Source organism: Python bivittatus, unplaced genomic scaffold (genome assembly GCF_059951505.1).
Source record: "Python bivittatus isolate LINGU-HERP-01145 unplaced genomic scaffold, Pbiv_v1 ctg000220_np1212, whole genome shotgun sequence".
In the NCBI taxonomy this organism is placed as follows: domain Eukaryota; kingdom Metazoa; phylum Chordata; class Lepidosauria; order Squamata; family Pythonidae; genus Python; species Python bivittatus.
Window position 1 is genome coordinate 27,678,938 of NW_028277048.1, and position 18,518 is coordinate 27,697,455.

At 37.1% G+C, this 18,518-nt stretch overlaps 1 protein-coding gene across 8 annotated transcripts in view; it reads left to right on the forward strand.

The window, feature by feature from the left end:
- Window positions 1-18,518, forward strand: part of STXBP4 (syntaxin binding protein 4) — a 102,073-nt gene that overhangs the window by 42,932 nt on the left and 40,623 nt on the right. For all 8 annotated transcript variants that reach the window (XR_015795713.1, XM_088138195.1, XM_088138200.1 and 5 more), the window contains 5 exons: window positions 299-364; window positions 3,538-3,714; window positions 12,986-13,102; window positions 14,551-14,600; window positions 15,842-15,975. Coding sequence is in view for 7 of the 8 variants with exons in the window: in XM_088138195.1 (XP_087994321.1) it covers window positions 299-364; window positions 3,538-3,714; window positions 12,986-13,102; window positions 14,551-14,600; window positions 15,842-15,975 (544 nt within the window). In the remaining variant the exon portion in view is untranslated. The remainder of the gene's footprint in view (window positions 1-298; window positions 365-3,537; window positions 3,715-12,985; window positions 13,103-14,550; window positions 14,601-15,841; window positions 15,976-18,518) is intronic.

Consider the following 18,518-nt stretch of genomic DNA (forward strand, 5'->3'; position numbering starts at 1 on the left):
GGATAGGAGGGGTCTCTAGGGGTTGGGGAACATAGGACTGATGGGAGTAGAAGGCAGATGGGAACACCTGTCGTAGCAGGAAGAGAAAGATATGGCAGGAAGCAGGGGAGGACCATGCTTTGAGAAGGAGGTTTCAGATTCTCAGAGGCTTTGGTCTGTTTTCTAGGAAGCTGAAATCATTTATTGGTAGTTGCTTTGACCAATCAGATTTGCTTGTATCAAAGGGTCAGTGATGGGTGGTGGTGGGAAAGCCTCTGAATTTACTGCTTAACTTACCTTTTCTCTCTGTGTGTTACAGGAAGAATTGGCAAAGTCAGAACGTGTGAGAAAACAACTAGCTGAAGAGCTGCAGATTACCAAACAAGTGTGTAGAGTATTTGTGAAGTTAAATTAAATAATTTAATCTGGATTTTTTTCCACTAAGAGATATTCCTTGTTTCTGAGATAACCGTTTTCTTTTTTTTAATAACAATTTTTTATTAGAGTTTTCAAATACAAGGATAAAAGACTAATACAAACTAAAGAAATTATAAAGAGTAAAAAAAGAAAAAAGAGACATGCAGAGAGATAGAGAAAAGAAAAAAAGAAGATATATAAAACATTACTCCCCCCTCCCTCCAGGCAAGTATAAACAGCTTCAGTAATTTAACACCTTCTCTAGTATTTCATAAAAGAATTCTCTTCTTCCCATATCTCATCTCTTATCAATAATCAAACTGTAAAAATTCATCTTTCAGTCCTAATTAGCAAAAGTCCATTTAGGGCTACCCAAGGTAACAACATATTTATTTTAACTTTAATCAAAGAAATCTATCTTATAGTCCAGTTTATCACTTTCTGTAAAAAATAAAGCAAAAGAAATCTCTCTCCACTTACACGCAACTCCTAAAAACCTCGCCCTTCGATCCTGGTAAAAAAATCCCATTTGTAACTACCGGAAACCACAACTTATATTTTAACCATAGTCAAATAGATTCACTTTATAAACCTTCTTTTTACTTTTAAAAAGTTTAATCCTGACAAATATTGTCCCACACATTGATTCCTTATCATTTTCTCTTTGTCTTCTTTCAAGAACAGCCTCAGTAGTTTTTCTTTGTCTCTTCTCAGGAACAGCTTCATTAATTTAACACATCCCTTTTGTAAATCCATAATAAAAAGGCTTTCGAAATCACTCTTCTGGTTTATTATTTGTATGTCCCCTTTCATCTGTAAATCCATTTTAGCATCATTTTCCATTTTCAGATCCATGACATCTTTTTTCCAAATCACTTTTATAATCCAGCATTTTTTAAACACCAAATCCACATTCAAATCACCCTCATTTTCTCTAATGAAATCTGATGTTCTTCTATATCCCCTATTAAAGTGTCAGACAGTCTTTTCACTAAGTTCTGGGTACACTGCTCCCAAACCACCTTAAACTCTTCTATAGTCATATAGTATTGCTCCATTGTATTAATGGGTCTCTTCCTCTTTAAATGTAATTGGTTGTTCTCTCTGGTTCCCTCAGTCAAGTCCCCTTATCATCTGTTTATTTTCCAGACAAGGAAACTTTCCCATGGGAGGATTTCTTACAATTAATTTCAAAATCTTCATATTTTTTTTGTAATTTTTAAACACCCCACAGGAAATATTCTTTCAAATTCATCTAGCCCCTTAACTTTTCAAACTCTTTTGCTGTTCAAAAAGTTTTTTTTTTCTTTTTAATCCTTAGACTTACATGTGGTTTCTTTCATCCAAGGCAGAAGGAGATTCTCCCAGTGTAATAAAACTTGCCCTTCAGAAGGTTCTTAACTTCTAAGTAATCCATAAAAAGCAAGTTCCTAAAGTAATTAAGAGAGGAAGAAGGCGGACCCAGTGTCCCTTTGAAAGGTGCCAAACTCCGGCTTGGGCAGAATGTTTTTCCCTCGGCTCCCAGAACTCTCAAACCCACTGGAGATCACTATTTTGTGATCTCTTCGCAGGGAGATTCTGTATGGAGCAAACTTGTGGGTGATCCTTGCCCTGGAGAGGGGTTCCACATTGCTGTCCCTAGAAGTCCGAGATAACTGTTCTCCATATTTCATACCTTGATTGCATAGTTTATAATGTAAGTATATTCCCTAATAAAATGAGATGCCGAAAACAATATTGCCATTTTATTGTGTGTGTGTGTGTGTGTGTGTGTGTGTGAATATAAAATGAATTCTATCCTTCCAGTATAATGTACATAGGGTTTATTCCAGTTTTTCCTCACAATATAATGAGGGAGGAATGTGAGGCTGAGATAGCCTCCTGAGTACAGATTGGCATGGAATCATTATTTTGTGCTGTTCTTTCTGTGTTGATTCACAGAGTCCTGACATCTTTCTCCTAGACCAAAGTCTCACTTTTTAGAGAGAGAGAGCATTTACACATAATTTCTATCCATTTTGTGTTTTTACCCAAACAATGAAGGCGAGGTGGGATAGGTCTGCTGAGATGACCTTCCCTGGAGAAGCACATTTGATCCACATTCTGTTGTTTTTTCAGAGTCAGCCAAACCTTCTTTTTTCTTCTCTCCAACCTTTTAACTGTTAGTTTTATGTAGCAAAATGTTCTGCTAAATACTTATATCTCTTCTGTCTTAATTTCTTTTATGTAATGTTAGGGTTATTTAGTTAGTAATTATTTAGTAGTTAATTGACTTTAAATCTTTAAACTTCTCACCTCCCTCATTTTCAGAATTTCATCAGCTTCTCCAACCATGACTTCTGCTTTCTCACAAACTATCAGATTATATTAAGTACATTAAGAATTTTGTTCAGGCAAAATAAGCAATGTGAAATGAGTACCTTTTAATGAAGTTACTAACAAAATAATAATTTGCCATCTTTTCCTGATGCCTCACTTTGCCTAATAGTTTTTATTTTATTTTATTCATTTATTATTTAAATTTATATCACCACCCACTCAACACACAACGCTGGATGGTTAACAGTCAATTGAAATAGCCAACAATAAACAAAGTTAATTTAAAAACAGCACATTGTGCCCAGGGTGATTCAAAACACATACAACCACAGCCCCAAGACAGTCTCACCAAATAACTTGGCCCAATGCTCAGGGGAAGAAGCAAGTCTTCAGTGCCTTGGAAAAGGCCAACAAAGTCTCCAGGGGTAGGCTGATCCATAGGGCAGGACCACAACAGAGAAGGGACAGCACTGTTTAATAGAGAGGACCTGGAGCCTGTCCACCCTGTCAGACCACGAGTGGCAAGCAGAAATTATTGGACATAGAGTTGGCTTTGGGACATAGAACTTGTGGGTCTCCAGGCTTTTACAGAATTCTCAAATATTTTTATACCTTTTCTTGGAGCCATTTTTCTGAAACTCTACATGTATTTGCAACTCTTTGGGTTTGTTTGGATCAAACAGTACTTAAAATAACTTTTTTCTAGCTGCTTCTAAAGGAGAAAAGATTTATTTAAAGTAACTTTACACAGTCAAAAACAAAATGAAGGTGTCGAGCTAGCTTGAATGGTACATTTTAAAAATAAAATTTGATTCCCTGCAGGAAGCCAAGGCATCTGTGGAGGAGACGAGAACCTTGAGAAGCAGAATCCATCTTGCAGAAGCTGCCCAAAAGCAAGCTCGTGGAATGGAACTGGACTATGAGGAAGTAATCCATTTGTTGGAGGTAGAAATAACCAAGCTGAAGGCTCATCTTGCTGATCATAGTGGCCCAAATAAAGTAAGCACCTTAGTAGTCTCTAGTAGAGTTGCCATGGTTTCCTTGCTGTTGTCAAGTATCCTGTTTTTCATTTTTCTTCCATTTGTTCTCCTAAAATAGGTCACTGTTTGTCTTGTATTATTCAAGAGCTGGAATTAACGTGTTGTGAAGGGAAGAGGGGCGTAAAAACTATGAACTTTTTTTCTTCAGAGATCTGTTTTGAGTGGCAAAACATGAACTTTGGCTTCATTTGGGTTGCTGGCCAGTATGGCGTAGCTCAAGCATATGGGACATGGAGTATATTTCATTTCTGTTTGATGTATATTTTAATGAATACGATGGACAAATCTTTATTTTTATTTGGAAACAAAAATTACAGTCCTATAATCCCTTAGCTCAGTCTGAGCTCCAGTGAGCTAGTGGTCCTTAGTCTGCATATTTATTTTGGTTATTTTATATAAAATATTTACAGCCTATGTGGAGGATTTTTATGGTGGTTAATGGGGTATTATAGAGGTCATATAGTAATAACATACAATTTATTTTTATATATGTTTAAAAATTAAACCTTTACCTGAAGTGCTTTCATTTTAATGCTGAAATTAAACCGTGGCTGTGGCAAGCAGATATTCTATCTGATTGGTGCATTTTCCAGAAATGGTGTAACCCTTAAAGCAAAAACAATTAAGTTGATGTTGTGATTGGTAGAAATAGGCTGATACAGCCCATAATTTCACCTTACTATAAATTTTATTTACTTTATAACAGACCACAAAGAGTGAAATATCCTTTGATTTCACCAGAGAACCATGGACCAAAGAACCAAGGACTTCTCAGCATACAACACATTAAAGAAAATTCATTGCCACCTTGAGGGCTAAAAGTTATTGTGACCCTAGAACAAAGGAATACTAAGTCAGGATACCAGATCATTTCTTATTTCTGCTGTGGGGGCGGGTGAATTTCAGGGTTATATAATTTGGGTCTTCATATCTTGTTTGTAACAAAGGATTCAGTCAATTTTTGCACTGCTTACATAAAAATACTCTTTCTCCTTTTAATTTGACTTAATTTAATTACTTAAAAATAGTTTTTCTTGATCTTTAAGATACAGACGCAGGAAAGAGTGGACTACTTTTGCATTATAATAGACAAAGTTACAAGGGAATTATCTGAGCTGCAAAAAAAGCAGTACTTTAATATCACTTTTCTTTTTAAAAAAAGTGTTCCTGGGTAGTTTTATGTATGTATGTATGTATGGAAAAAAAAATCTCACCTCTATGGGTGGTATGTGTCTTCCTCAATCTCTGGTCCTCTATCACAGGCCTGGGAGTCTGAGGGTTCTGCATAGTATCTTAGCTGTTCCTAGCACTGCACTCTTGACAGAGAGCTCTGATGTTGTTCCTGGGATCTGTTGGAGCCATTCTCCCAACTTAGGAGTCACAGCCCCAAGTACTCCTACCACCACAGGGACCACTTTGGCCTTTACTTTCCACATCCTCTCTAGTTCCTCCTTCAGGGCCTGGTAGTTCTCCAACTTCTCATATTCCTTCATTCTGATGTTGCTGTCACTTGGCACCGCTACATCTATCACCACCACTGTCTTCTGGTCCTTCTCTACTACCACAATGTCTGGCTAATTGGCCAGTACCTGCCTGTCCATCTAGATCTAGAAGTCCCATAGGATCTTAGCCCTGTTATTCTCCACAACCTTCTGTGGAATCTCCCATCTGGACTTGGGAGGGTCTAGCCCATACACTGTGCAGATGTTCCTGTACACTGTCAGCTACTTGGTTGTCCCATTCAGTGTATACTGTTCCTGCCTGCATCTTACACCCTGCCACTATATGTTGGACTGCTCTGAGGCCTCTCTGCAGCACAGTCTGCACCTTGGGTCCTGTCTAGTGTGGTCGACCCTTGCTTTTATGGATCTGGTGCTTAGTGCCTGCTATGATCAATGCCTCACTGCTGTCTTTTAGTCTAGCCCTTTTCAGCCACTGGTAGGATTTCCTAATGTCAGCTACCTCAGCTATCTGTTGATAGTACATCCCATACAGGGCCTTGTCTTGCCATGGCACTTCCTCTGCTTGAACTTCCTCCCATGTCTACTGCTGCCTTAGGCATTCTCTGCAGCTCATCTTTGGGTGCCATTTTACTGATTTACTCCTGGATGTTCTGGGTTTCGTCCAGGACAGTGGCTTTGACATTCACCAGACCCGCCTACCCTCTTTCCAGTTGGTGTACAGTCTCTGGGTATTAGACTTGGGGTGGAAACCTCTGTACATTGTGAGGAGCTTCTGGATCTTCACATTGGCAGCTTCCATGTCCTCCTTTGGCCAGCCCACTATACTGGCAGGGTATCTGATGACTGGCAGGGCGTACGTGTTGATGGTGTGGATCTTGTTCTTCCCATTGAGCTGGCTCTTCAGGACCTGTCTTATGCTTAGATGTTGTGGTGGTGCTTGGATGTTGCTGTTTTCCTTGCCTTTTAAATGTGCCTGAAACAGATCTACATGTGTCTGTGGGATACCAAGGTGCTTGTAGCTGGCCTGTATATCTGCTATGTGGCTTGCTGGTAGTTCCACCCCATCAGTCTTAACTACCTTCCCTCTCTTTACTACCATCCGGCCACACTTCTCCAGTCTGAATGATATCCCAATGTCTTCACTGTAGATCTGTGTCTGGTGGATCAGCAAGTCGATGTCTTAGCATACAGCTTGATGTCATCCATGCAGAGGAGGTGGCTGATGGTGATTCCACTCTTGAACTTGTACCCATACCCAGACCTTGTGATTATCTGGCTGAGGGGGTTCAAGCCTATGCAGAACAGCAGCAGGGCAGTGCATATCCTTGGTGTATGTTGCACTTGTTGGCCACTTGTGCAAGCTGTCTTGAGCTGATTTCCAGTGTGGTCCTCCACAGTCCCACTGAGTTCTTGAGGAAGGTCCTTAGTGTCCTGTTGACTTTGTACAGTGCTAGGCATTCACATATCCATGTGTATGGCACTGAGTTGTAGGCTTTCCTGTAGTCAATTCAGGCTGTGCTTATATTGTTCTTTCTAGACCTTGAGTCTTGGGCAATTGCTCTGTCTATGAGCAACTGGTGTTTTGAGCCCCTGGTGCTGTTCCCAATGCCCTTCTGAGCTGTGCTCATGTGATCCTGTAGCTTGGAGGCTATAAAGCCAACACGACTCTCTTAGTTTGTGTCACTCTCATATTTGAGGTAGGCAGGTGAAGCGTTAGGGGGTCTTTGCCCAAGCACCCCTACTGGTAAGGTAGGTACCAGCCAGGATTCAAATCCCAGTCTTCTGCATCAAAGGGCAGCACTCTAATCACTATGCTATCCAGCCGCTGTATTTATATAGCTGATATATATATATATACACACATACACACACACACATACACACATACATAATGAAGATGGGGAAATATACATGCATTTAACAGTGCAAGTTAAGGCCATCTGAAGTTGCCATGGGTGATAATGTTTTATGTTTCAGAACATACACACACGCTAACCCAATATAGCATTTCTCTAAATCTGATTCTTGACTACCAGTCACAATTTTTCTAGGTGCTTGAAAGGCATAAACAGGGTTTTGTTCCTCCCTATTCTGAAACTCTAAAACATAAATACAGTAAGTGCCTTTTAGCAAGTGCTACAGAAAGCTTATAACAGAATCTGAAAAGCTTTGTTATAGATGAACTTTGGTTACTTTGCCTTAGTGATTTTGTTTGTTTGGTGAACAAAATATTAACAAACTGCCCTTGCTGCTACATTCACTTTGCCTGAGGCCTGAAACAGGGCAAAATAAGGGTCTCTGCATATAGAATCCCAACAGGACTGGCACATCAGCCTTAATTCAACAGTTATAAGGATAGTGTAGATGAACTGAAGATGTAGATTTAATTAAGAATAAAAGTAGTGAAATGTGTATCAGAAAGTATGAAGTTTTGTCATCTAGGTTGTTCTGAATGCATATGAAAGTAGGAATCCATATGTTGATAACAATTGTTTCACTCCAATGCATTGTAATAATAGAAGAACCAGTGATGAATTTTAGAGAAAACGTTCTCAATGAACGTGATGGTGGGGGGGAAATTACTTTGTTAGGTGACATGAATGGATGGGTGAGAATGAGATGAGAGGCTACAGAGAAAATGACTGAGCCATTCTAAGACCTAAGAAGTCGTGAGAATTGGTGAGTGGTGAGTACCTATTTAGAAAAGAACTGTTTGCTTCAAATATGTGGTCTAAGCATGTCTGTTCATAATTATACATAAATATGAAAGTATGCCCATTGATAATTTTATTGATTAATAATAATTTAATATAATCAAAAATCATTTATCATTGTTTATGATGAAAAATTGAGAGAATTAGTGAAGGCTACATCGGTGATCAGGGGTTTGATATACAAACCAATCATTTTTGCTAGCCTCAAGAGCAGATCTTGGTGGGGATGGAATGGACATAATGGAATAAAAGGAAAGAAGTTAAAGAAATGAGTAAAAGCAGAATGATGGCAGGAAGAGAAAGTGTAGATCTTGTATGAAAACTATTAGAAGATACATTAATTTTCCAAGAGAAGGTAGGTAGAGTGAACATAAGGAAAATTATGTAGAATGTGCTTGTAACTGAATTAAAAGAACACCACAGAATGCCACAGAAGTATGTGGAGTTACCAATAGAAGAGAATATATGTAGCTCACGGTTGAACTGTAGAGTCCTTGGGGTTTTCTGAGCTTGGTTGTTTTCTTGCAGGCGTTTCGTTACCTGGCTAGGTAACATCTTCAGTGCTGATGTAGTAGCACTGAAGATGTTACCTAGTCAGGTAATGAAACTTATGCAAGGAAACAACCAAGCTCAGTGTGCGGAGTTATTCTGTTGAGAATTATGAAAAAGGATACTTTGTGGAATGATGAAGTAAAAAAATTGGAGATGATAAAAATGTATATAAGAAAATGCTCCAAAAGATATGGATGAAAAAAGATAATAAATATATAGAAAAAGTTGTTGCAAAAAATATAGTCAAAGAGAGCAAGGAATGGTTAAGAATAAAAAAGGTGGAGAAAATACAAAATTATTTTAATGAGGATTTTTTAAAAATTAGAAATAGATGAAGAGGGCTGGGAAAAAAGCTTCCAGCTCAGTGAATGGTATTAAAAAATAAAGTAAAGCTTGTGATGAAACTGAAATGAGGGTTAGGATTAGGAGTAGCGGTAAGTTGAAGAGAGGAATTGAAACAAATGCTATAAATGATCAAGAAAAAATAATGAAAAGTGCTGTGAGAATGTGCTAAAATGGCTTCCGTAGGTTTAGTCGGTGTAACTGGAGAAAAGTTAAAAGTATAGATGTGTTTTGCTTATGGGATGGATAGGAAAAAATCCTTCCTGTTAAACTGAAGGATTTTGTAGCCTTTTCTAAAGCTGTAACTCTAAGTAAGTTTAACAAATAAGATGAAAAAGATTTACTTGAGAGTAAACTTGCATTGCTCATGTGTATACACATGCACACATACCTTTACAGATTATAAAATGCAGCACCCAAATTTCTCTCTGCTCATTTCACATTACAAAGTGCTGATCCTTAAGTATAACCTGGAACCAGTCCCCTATGAATGCTGTTATTGTTCCCCTAAACAAAGGGAAAGATAGGAAGAGTGTACCCTTGTTTAATGTGCCTGGGAAGGTGTTTGGCAGAATTCTAAGTGAGAGGTGGCAGTGAACAAAATATGAGAACTGTGGTAGAGCTTTATACCAGTGAGGCAGCATGTGGATGAGAGTTTTGCTCTTCAGCAGGTAAAAAATGCAAGCAAAAAGTTTATTGTATGTTTACTGATTTAGAAAAATCATATGGTTTGCATTATGAAATGTTTTGTGTGACGATAGCATTGAAGGTTGTAGCTGAATATGACAAGAATATATAAGATGGAAGTAAATCATGCATTAGTATAAATGGATTAACATGTGATTCAGCCATTATCAGGAGTAAATTAATGATATGTGATGACCCCTTGGCTGTTTAATGTAATTATGGATGAATGTATAAGAACTGCCTGTGATGATGTTAGAGACAAGTTGTTTTGTGACATGAGTGTACATGAACTTTTGTATGCAGGGAATGCCACGTTGTTGGCTGAGAATCTAAACAATTTACAACAAATATTACATTGATTATATACTTAAATTGAGAGACAGTGTAAAATGAAGAGAAGCATGAAATAGTGGTTAAAGCATTGGACTCTGACTTGGGAAACCCAGATTCAAGTCCAGTCTCAGCCATAGAAACTCACTGAGTGGCTTTGGACCAGTCACTCTCTTTCAACCTGACCTACCTCACAGGTAGGTTGCTGGTTAAGGAATAAAATGAAGGGAGATCTCCATGTAAGCTGCCTTGAACTCTTGGAGGCTATAATTAATTAATTAATTGAAAAATAAGGATTTGAAAACTAATGTGTCAAAGACCAAAGTGAGTTGAGTTTGACAGTTGTAATTTATACATGCACAATAAAAAAATTAGAACAAGTAAATGAATTTCTACGCCTTGGTTGAATATTTACAGAACATGGGAAAATGGATGGAGAAATTTTATTTTGGGCAAATTTTAGTAGATAGTGTATAGTATGTGGTCTGTTGTGAGGAATTTCAAAACAAATGAAAATGGCTTTGTAAAATGGAATGGAGAGCTGGAAGATAAACAGAAGTAAACTGAAGGCAAAGAAGAGTTAGGATCAAGAATGAAAATGGATTGAATAACAAAATGAATGACCAGTATAAGAGTTCATTGAGGTCATGTAGAAAGAATGAACAAGGATCAGTTGTGAAACAAATACATGAAGAAAGAGTGAATGTGTCAAGAAGAAAGGGAAGAATGGTAACATTATGGTTGCATGGAATTGATAAGATCCTCAAAGAAAAGAAAGGTGAGCAGTTTAAAGAACAAAAGATGGTATATGGATGTGGTGGAAGTAAGGATGGTTTGCAATGTTAGAAGGTACAGAGGGGTAAAATGGGGTGAACTGGATTTAGTTATTTTTTCTTCTTCTTTTCTTTTTTTTCCTTTTCTTTCTCATGCCTTTCATTCTTTGGCTTGCTGTTTCTTACTTCCTGTGTTTTACATAACTTTGCTTATCCCAAAAGGAAATCATGTGATGGGTATGTAGGTATGTGATAAAAGGACATCTTCCTCCATCACAGCTCGAAGCAGAAGGTTACTTGTGGGGCTAGAAGGTGAAATAGTGAAGAATTGCCACCCTGTTTCAGCATTTGCCATATGTAAGAGCAACAGCCTTTTGCCTAACAGTAGGCTAGTTCTTTTGTCTACAGAAATCAGTGGAATCTATTCACTGGTGTGAGATATAAACTGAGCACACATGTTCAGATGTGAACTAATCAGTGTTCTTTATTGTTGATATTTTCTCAGTAACTGTGAATTGGTGCCATAGACTTTATAAGAGGAAAGAAGAGACCCTCACACGCCAAGTTCCACAAGATAGCAAACTATGAGGCTTAATTAGCCTAACCCTATCTGCTGGCTCCTCCCCCTGAGCAATGTGGTTTGGAACCCCCATCTTGTGTTTTCTTACAGTTAAATGTAATGTAGAATGCATGCTGTGTCTGGCTGGATATAATCACAGAAAACAATTCAAGTATGCTGTGAGTCTTCTCTAGAGTAGCCTGTGTTCAGATAAAATGCATAATCATGGACAAGCCAAATTATTTGGAGACCAGCTGACATAGTCAAGCTAGCCAAACCATATAATGATTTACTATGTCATGATAATCATGACCATCGTGGATAGTTTGCTGTTTGTAACTAGTTAACAAAGGATGGAGAGAGTGGGAAAAGAGCTCAGTGCACAGAATGCCTCTGCAGAAGATGACTAGCTGCTTTGCTTTTTCCTGACAAGATTTCAGAAAGGTTGCCTTCCGTATGCAGTAGCCTATAAGATGTATGTATTTCTACCAGCATTCATACAGAAAGGAAAACGAAGCTGCTGGAACTTTGGGAAGGGCCCTCTGCAGCTAATATTAGCATCGGTTGTTGGAGAATGAGTCATTTTTAATAATCCCTGTTTTGTGCTAATTTTCTCTTAGTCACAGTAGTTTCCTTTGGGGAAGTCAAGGAACTTCATTGATAAAAAGTCTTGTCATAATGCAGGAATCCTTTTTTTGGGGGGGGGGGGGGAACCTTTTGCTTAAAGTTTAGAGGAGCTGAAAAGTGCATCTCCCAGCATAATCAAATAATAATTTGTGGGATCAGTTGTCTTGTGTCCCTATGCTAATTTTTGGAGAGGAAGCAATAATTTTATGAATTGGAAATTTAGCTGCAGTCCTAGGCACAAATACATGCAATTGTGTGGATGTGAATAACATAAAAACCTGGAATTAAGTATACACGAGGAATGGTAGCAAGATTTTAGATTACATAATAAATGGGGGCAGTTTTCATACCATGGGCTACAATATATTTAAAGTTGTATTTTTGGAAGAGGAGAATAGTACTTGTAACGTTTTTATCATCTTAGAGCTCAGGATATCCATGGCTAATATTTAAGTAGCATGCATGTCAAAACAAGTTCCTAGGTTCACCTTATCACACCCTAGCTTGACCAAGAACCAGTACTTAGAGTTGGAATAGATAGAAGAAAGCAGTTTAAAACTGGCTCAGCTCTTACCATTCCTCTCCCAGACTGCTAAAAGAAAAACAATCAGGACAAGTGCCCAGAAGCAAACTCTGCCTTCTTCCAGCAAAGGGTGGCTCACACAGAGTAGAAGTAAAGCTGTTTTTCCCCACTCTTCCATTTTATTGCCTGAACTGAAGGATTAGATGAACAGCTAAGTAAGCTGACTGTATGCCCCAGTCAGCTCTATCCTCCCTGTGAATATCTGCCAGCCAAAGTGGCTGCCTTACTCTGCTTATAGAGGAAGCCCTGTTTTCCCCATGCTTGTCATTGATAGATGTACAACAATGAAAAGGATTGCAGTGTGTCATGTTGCTCCTCTGACAGCGAACATTTTGTTCAGATTTACAAATTAAGGAATAGTTAATGAAGCTTTAAGGACACATGACTGCCCCTTTAAAAAAAATGGATTGGCTTCTCCAGTATTCTAATCACCTTCGAATTCACTTGACCCCCATCATAAAATCTTCTATCTTTGCATTGTATCTGGATGCTGGATCAGATCTTGTACAAGTAATGCCTTTGTGCCCCTTTCTCCCTACCTTGACATTTAGGTTCTATTGCTTCTGCTTTGGTGGGCCACTTAAATTATTTCTTTCCTAGGAGAGTGTGCAGGATTTAAGGAAGAGGATTACTGTGCTTGATTGTCAATTAAGAAAATCTGAAACAGCCAAGAAGACCTTTGAGGTGGCAACTGAAAAGTTGCTACAATTTGTTGAGGTAACAGCAAATTCAAATATTGTTCTTCCTTAAAGGGACCAGAGCATGTTGATTGCATTAGTTGTTAAAAAGATTTGTTATTAAAAGTTATTTAATTGCACTATTATTAATGGGTTAGAAACTTATTTTCTTTTCTTCTTTTAAGTAAAAACTAACAATTCAGAAAACAGATCTAGAATATCCCTGTAAAACCTAAGTCCCTTGGTGAGCTGTACAAGAACTGAAGCAAGTTCTTGTACAAGTCTCTGTACAAGAACTTGATACTATACAAGGGCGGTAATTATTTTATAATTCAACAGTTGCTGCAAACCTAGGGTTTATAACTCAAATATTGCAGAATTGTAAAACTAGATTTTCACCTTAGAGGATTCTAGATTATTTGTCTCAGAAATTCCAAGTAAGACTTGTTTTTTTTATTACTAAGACAATGTTTAATAATAAGAAATGTCCTTGCTTTTGCTTTGTTATTGTTAGTTTTAACTTGCTTAGTGGTATTAACCCTGATGCCAAGTCTAGAGAGATACTGCTTATGCTGTTGTGATCCCTTTCCCATCTGCCTTCTGTATTAGTCATAGTTGCTTTCCTAGCAAACCATTAAGGAAGGAAGAGGAAGCCCTGGGATCTGATCCAATTTTCATTCCTTCCAACCTTTAAGAAATCCCCAAAGGGGTTCATTGGCAATACTGTCTTTGCCATCTCCAGTATCCCCTCTCTCTAGTTCTTCCATTGTTATGACTTACAACTTCACGTTGATACAGAAGCTTGGGACAATGTATCTGGTCACCAAATCATTGCTCAAATCATATGAAGCTAGAAGGAGTCCTTGTTTCTTCTTTTTTTGATTGCATCTCTTAGATACTGTCTTAGAAATGTATTCAGAGGTCATGATTTGGATAATATATGAGGATAATTTTCACTACATTCCTTCCCATAATTTGACCAGTGGACTAGGGATAGTGCAAGGCATTCTTCCAATAAGGTGTAGAACGAAATTGAAGTTGGCAGAAACAGCTTGAAAGAGTGGGGTGATCTTGTCCACACCACATGCGGCCAAGCCTACCTCCAACTTTAGCTCTTATGCAACACAACCATAGAGTGCCAACTGCAGATTGGATGCTGATTTGTTTGCATCACTACTGTTGTGATACAACAGCAGAAAGTCATAGGCACCTGAAAGATAAGGCTGTTAACTGCCCCAGTGAAGGCAACTGGAAAAATCAACAACCATTAAGGAGGTTGTTAACTTTACTGTTGATTTCAGAAGGGTATGAATTGCAGACAATAAGGCTAACCTAGCTTAAGATACGGGTATATAAAGCTGTGTGCTTTCTAAATGCAGACTTTGAAGGCTGATGATTGTATAACCAGTGAAAGAAAAAACGATGCTGTTGAGCTTTTGGAAGTGGCTATTTTATTTATTTTTCTTACTTTCTACTATTTGCCTGTAGACTGTACCTGAAATACTATTGGATAGCAGTAGTCCTCCGGTCACTTTAAGGTAAGAACTATGTGCTGTTGAAATTAATCTGCTGAAATTACTGTATCTTGAATTAATACTGAAACTCTGATAAGAGGACAAAGAACCCAAGAACTGATTCTTCAACTTTATTACAAAACCCATGCGGAACTTTTTTTGCAGATTTTTAAAATTAGCATTATAAAGTTGATACCCAGAAGATTCTGTTTGACAGAACAAGTAGTCTTATTTTGATATGGATAGAGAGAATTGACTGCAAAAATATCTGATTTGCCAAAGGCTAAACAACTGAGTTTGTCATGGAGAGTGGACCTGAACACAGTTCTCTCAGTTCCACTCACCCATCAGCTGAAGCTTTCTTATTCCTGTTGAAAATTGTCTTCAATTTTTGAGAATAGAATAGGATTTTGAGAATAGAATCAGATTAGGTTAGAATCTATCAGAATAGTAAATACAGTCCACCTTCCCTTAAGTTTTGAGAGCAGAGAGATGTGAATATAACATTGTGTCATGTTCCCATGTATGAAGTTTTACATTACTTCTACCTAATTAATAGCCCTTTTCATGTATTGATGGAGATCGCTATCATGTCAGTATCTAGATCTTAGTGTTCTGTTGCAATCTAGTGTGATCATTCATTTATAGTTACATTTTTATTTTGGCCACCAGATGCATTCCATTATATAAGGGAAGGCCATATTTTTTTTCCATAAAGCCCAATAAAAATAATTCTGGATTCATCAGAATATTAATCCACAGTATATTTTGCATCATTGTATGAATTTGCACCCAAAATTCCTTTGCTTTTTCACAAATCCACCATGCATGGTAAAAAGTCCCCTCTTCCTTTTCACACTTCCAACACTTATTTGATATTCCTTTATACCTTATAGACAGTGTAGCCAGTGTCATTTACCATCGGTACATCATTTTATAAAAGTTCTGTCTTAAATTATGACACAATGTAAATTTCACACTAGTTTCCCACATTTTCTCCCATATATCCATATTTATATTATAACCAAAGTTTGCAGCCCATTTCACCATGCAGTCTTTAACCTGCTCATCCTCTGCTTCAAAAAATGGTGTTAATTTATACTGACAAATATCACAGCTCAGAACAGAGTGTTCTGGTAAGGCAATCCTTGACTACTCTTAGGTTATAGATGTAGATGAAAATGAATATGCATTTAGTGTCATAAACAAGAATATTGTAACACTGTAAAGAAACACTTTGTTCTTTTTCTGATCATTTCATCTAGTGACAGGAAAGCCACGATCTCTTCAAAAATGCTCCTTGCACATCTGGGACGGAATGGCCGCACTCTGGCAGCATCTCTTGCAACAGAAGCCAAAGAACTTGCTAGATCTGTCCGTGCCATTCTAGAAGCAGATTGTGAGTCTTATCAGATTTCTTTTCTTTTTCTACCCTCTCTTTTCTCTTTCTTTTCCTGTCTTTTCCACCCCACCTTCTTTCTTTTGTTCTTTTTTAAATGTCCCTAAAGAATGTTTGGCATATTTTGGGTTGTGCCATAAATTCATTATGTGGTTTGTCAAAAGGAGAGAAAATAACAATCAGTGAAATGCTCAAATGGTGACAAATGTAATAACTTAGATAAACTGTATTATATGTACTTGGGAATCTGGAGTTACATAATTGGAAAAATGGTTGGTGTATACATTCTCAGTCTATAATTGTATCTATTCTTGTTTAACTGCAAACATGCAAAGCAAAAACTAAAAAGAGCAAATTGTGATTCAAATAGATGAAGCTTTCAAATTATATGCTAAATATCCCCATTTTTTTTTCTGCCAGTAGGATGATGCACATAGAAGTACTCACATCTTCATAGTAAGCAGAACTAAAAAAAAAAGTTATATTTAAATATACTGCATGGGTGGCTTTATTACAAGGTCATTCTAAAAGTTACAGAGAGGTCATCTTCTATTTCTTAAAGAAAGCACATGACCCCAGTTAGCTAAACAGATATTAGAGAAGATGCTGCTTCTGAATGTATATATGTTGGTGTTACTCACTTGGTTACAGAATGATTTTGAACTGGTCACCTGTAGATCAAACAATGACCTTTCATTTGCAGCATATTTCTAGTATTTCCATTGTCAAATAACAAAACAATCCTGTTTTCCTGTGTTAATTCCATTACTGAATTAACTTGTAGCACTAATTTGTGAAAAACCAAAGGGGAGGCTTTTGCCCCTAAAGCCTTTTATTTCAAAAAGTGTGTGCCACTGTAGCATTTTATGTATCTTCTTTTAAGACACTCTATTTGACTCAATTTAATAACGTTGGCTTTCTTTTTTCTTCTAAAAAAATATCAAAATAATTTGTGGTAGCAACCCAACAAAGAAACGATGTGTGAGTTTCAGGCTAAACCATTGTTTAACTGTGATAGAAAACTATGATGAGAACAAGCTGCATGGATCCTATCCTATCCTATCCTATCCTATCCTATCCTATCCTATCCTATCCTATCCTATCCTATCCTTCTCCACTGTGACTACAAAGAAGAGTTCAGACTTTTTTGCTTCAGGTTCAGATTAACCATTGGTCTTGCTTTCTGCACTTTCTAGAGTGCAACAAATTGTGGTTAAACTTAAATGTGATTTGCTTGAAAGATGCTAACTTCTAATCATGGACTATATGTTGGCTTGTTGAATCAAACTATGACTAAGGATTCAGATGATGCTATATTTTGATGTATTAAAATTGGAAACAACAACTTCCAAGCTATTCACTATACAGGAAGGAGTTTTGTAATAACATAGTCAGATTCACTGAATACCATTGAGTCCCTCACTATGGGATGTTTAGTTTTTGCAGGCATGGTTGCTCCATTAACCAAATGCAATTAATATTTTCCTTAATGAGGAGTGAGGATATATTCAACGTTAATCAAGCATAACAATATACATTTTTACTTAGCAACTGCTTAAAAATAAATATCCTTTGTTTTTGTTTTTGTACTGTGGAAGATACTATATTTGCACAGGCATTTATAAGGAAGGAACTGAAGATTGTATAATAAATTGAACAGAATTTTTAAAGTATGTTTCAGGAAAAAGGTTACAGTTTACTGAACTTCTACCCTGGAGATGATTCAGATAATTTTCTTATTGGCTAAATTATTCTGGAGGGATGTGATTAATGATTAGCATCATAAATATTTTTTCTATGTTTTTATTTTGGAGGTAATTTAAGTGTTGTTCGTTCTTATTATAGCGTGTTCAGGAATTGCTCACAATTTCAGTTAGTGCTGATGACCACAATTTCAAAAAGAGGATAAATTGTCATTTAAATTTGCGTAATCCAAATACACACACAGACACACACTCTTGTATTTATCCTTGCTATAATAATAATATAATTATCTCTTCCCTTTCAGTCTGGAAAATGTTGTTAAAGGCATTCAGATTCTAGAATCAAATGAGAAAAATAATAGTTGACCTTGCTGATGAAAGGAGGATGAATTTTCTAACTCAAAAAGACTATATAATTTATTATTACAAGGTATTTATGGAATACAGATAATGGTGTCAAAAAGTTAAGCACTTTTAAATCTACGTTTAAATCTTATATTGCAGTGCTTTGAATTAAAACTAGATCAAGGCAAGATGCAAACCAGCTTATGCTTCTGTAAGAAAATGTCATAAAGTATTCACTGATATAATGATTAATTTAAGCCAGTATCTCATTTAACTTTTTATCTTGGCAGAATCACTGCAAGGTGAAAGTTATGTAGGACACTGGATTTCATGGATCTACAATCAGAAGCATTTTAATTTGGCCCAAACCTTTTAGATCTGGATTAACCTGAAAAGGATATGTTTTCTATACATTACCTAAGAGTTCCCCTTGCAGCCTCTGTCCATTTTACAAACTTACCCTGATGGATAGGAATATGAAGTTTGCAGGAGATA